Source organism: Enoplosus armatus, chromosome 2, assembly GCF_043641665.1.
Source record: "Enoplosus armatus isolate fEnoArm2 chromosome 2, fEnoArm2.hap1, whole genome shotgun sequence".
NCBI lineage: Eukaryota > Metazoa > Chordata > Actinopteri > Centrarchiformes > Enoplosidae > Enoplosus > Enoplosus armatus.
In genome coordinates, this window is record NC_092181.1 from 25,797,450 (window position 1) to 25,800,389 (window position 2,940).

At 49.2% G+C, this 2,940-nt stretch overlaps 1 protein-coding gene across 1 annotated transcript; it reads left to right on the forward strand.

Moving 5' to 3' along the window:
- Positions 1–271: 271 nt before the first annotated feature.
- On the forward strand, positions 272–1,844 carry ier2b (immediate early response 2b). The gene has a single exon (XM_070920164.1). The coding sequence runs from the start codon at positions 425–427 to the stop codon at positions 980–982; it is 558 nt and encodes a 185-aa protein (XP_070776265.1). The 5' UTR covers positions 272–424; the 3' UTR covers positions 983–1,844.
- The last annotated feature ends 1,096 nt before the right edge of the window (positions 1,845–2,940 follow it).

Sequence of the window (2,940 nt, forward strand, 5' to 3'; positions counted from 1 at the left end):
AATAATAAAATATAGAATATAACTTTCAGAATCGAATCTTTTATCTCATGAGCTGCTGAAGCAGAAATCAAAATAATAAAAGAGATCAACTGTGAGAAAAAACGGTAGACGGAACAGATGGTGTGTGTGTGTGTGTGTGTGTGTGTGTGTGCTCGCTGTAGCTGTAGCAGGTGTGGGCGGCGCCTGTTTGTCACTTACTGAGGAATGAAGTCCACGTTACGTCAAAGAGGAAATAAAACGCCACCCTGTTACTCGCACTCTCTCATTTCTCTCTGAGTACACCGACTGGTGAACAGCTGAGTCCGAGCTGAGACAGATTTAAACTACAAACTAAAGTCTAACTCCGGACAAGATACAGCTCGTCTGCTTGTTGAGCCTTTGGTGAAAGTGCCAAAAACAACCGTGCGCAATTACGCATAAAAAAATGAGTGCCACAGCCGCTATGGAAGTGAACGCCGAAGCCAGACGGATCCTGGCAGTGTCGATAAGCAAGCTGTACGCCTCCAGGACCCAGAGAGGTGGACTGAGACTCCACCGGAGCCTTCTGCTCTCCATGGTCATGAGGTCTGCCCGGGACATCTATCACTCCTCCCGGGAGAGCGAGGGGCCATGCGGCGCTCAGGCGACACCGGAGGAGCCGATGGACACCGGCTCCAGCAAGGGGGAACAAACCGGGCTGCCCGAGCCGCAGCCTGAGCCCCAGCCCGCGCTGAACTCAGCCGAGCCGCCCCCAGAGGAGCCGGACAGCGAGGAGGAAGAGTGTGATAGTGAATTCACAGAGGACAAAGAGAACTTGAGCCCGACGAGGCAGTCCAGGAAACGCCGGGGCAAGGCGTCGGCGGCGCCTGACTTCCTTCCCAGCAAGAGGGCGAGGCTGGAGCCCGGGGAGGAGAGGTATGCGGCCCCGCTGGGCAGCTGTCGCGCCGGGGCCGGGGAGTCCCTGTCCGCTTTGTCTCTAAATCGGGTTATACCTGCCTTCTGAACAGATGGAAGGAGGAAATAGCCTCCAATGAGACTTTGGAGCGGAGTGATTCTCAACTCCTCGTTAACCTATAAGGGCGGTTTGATCCCTTGGCGCACCAAGGAGCTGACCTACATCGGCGGTCCCGGGACAAAGGGATTACCGGGGCCGTGGTGCGAGCTCTCCGGTCGATCTGAGTGTGCCTGCCGGGCTGGTAAAGCCCCTCCCAGAGATCAACACCCAGAGAAGGAGAAGAAACTGAACCGGGCCAGAGGGAGCTACAGGCCGGAAAGTTTGAGGAAGAAACTGAAGGGGAACTCGTTGCGTTTTGTTTCCCGGTGATTCACCTTCAGTAAAATGAGTCCAAACAAGTGACTGCTGCTGACTCAAAGTGTGTGTATGTGTGAATCAGCAGAGAGTGATGTGAGTCAGTCAGAGGAGAAGTGAAGTGGTAAACAGTTGACCACAGAGCAACTCACACTCAACCAGGACTTCAGGGAATTTCCTGCCTTTGTAGCGGGATAGACACTGAAAGAGGAAGGACAGCTGAGGCAGACTCACTGCCACACACACACACACACACACATTTACACACATTCAACTGCTGCTGTGGACTTTGATAAATCAATACTACTGCTTGGGGACTGTCCTGTATACTGTGTTCACATGGTGCTTTGAAAAAAAAACAAAAACAAAACAAGGCTGTCCACATGGTGTTGGAGGCCCAGAAATGTCAACTGTGTGTTTTTATGTCACTGAAATGTTCTTGTTCATGTCTGACCTGTGAAAAAATAATGTTACCTCACATTCCAAGCTGCTTTTTTAAATTTGTATGATTTGAATTAATGGTGTGAATATTTGTAATAAACACATTGAAAGGGTACTCAGTGGTCCTGCCCTCTTTGTTCACGAGGTGTTAAAGGTTTAGGTGATGTTTGGAGTTGCTGAGTAACACACACACACACACACACACACACACACACACACTCTCTTGAACCCCTCCTCACTCACATCTTATTTCCAAATCAAAGGGCTGTTGGTCTATATTAGGCCCCAGTTCACAGGGTCAATCCTTTATAAGAGGGAGGAGGTCAGTACAACCCAGCGCCAGTCTGGCTTGCCGCCGCTAATCTCCTGCTTACAGTAAGACACACACACACACACACACATTCAAAAAAACAAACAAACTCTCTCACACACACACAAGCAGCTTCCAGGGTCGAACCATATCCTGTGGATTATGACAGAATTGTGAATCACATCCTTCCTCCCCGACATGACCTGACACCGATTCAAAGAGGGATAATAAAAGAGTTACGCAACGTCACCACAGCGGCTGGGGCTGAACAACACAGAGAGCGGCAGGTAGTGTTTGTAGCCTGAGGGCCTCTTCGTCGTCGTCATCATCATCTTCATCTGCAGCAGCAGCAGCAGCTTCCTGCCAGATGACTGGAAGCTAACTACACCCTGTAACTCGGCGATGGCGTCGATGTCGACCCGGTCGTTCTTGTTGCGCAGGTTTTCATCACCGTCCTTGTGTTTGTTGTTAAGATCCGAGACGCCGTCATCATCATCTTCCTCACTTAGTCTTTCCCACATGTTAAAGCAGCATCTGAGTCAAGAAGAGGAAGAAGGTGAGAAAACAGATGAAGAACTGAGGAATTATTATGCTTTCATCCCTATAAACGTCTAATGAAATGGTTTCTGTAGTTCCCTTCAAGGATAATTCTGGTTTAAGTTTTGTAGCTTTGATCATCAGTTCTGTCGGTTATAGTAACGCTGGGATCTGGTACAACAAAGTCTGACAAGGCAAGACACCAGCCAGGTTGTAAACAAGCCACCAGTTTGTCTACACAACAACAAAAATGATCCTTTAATGTGACTTATATCCTGTTGACAAGACAGTTTGATGTGGTTAGATGAGCAGAGAGGCTGTTAGAAGTTGTGATGACTTCATTAGTTGGACATTTCAGTTTCAC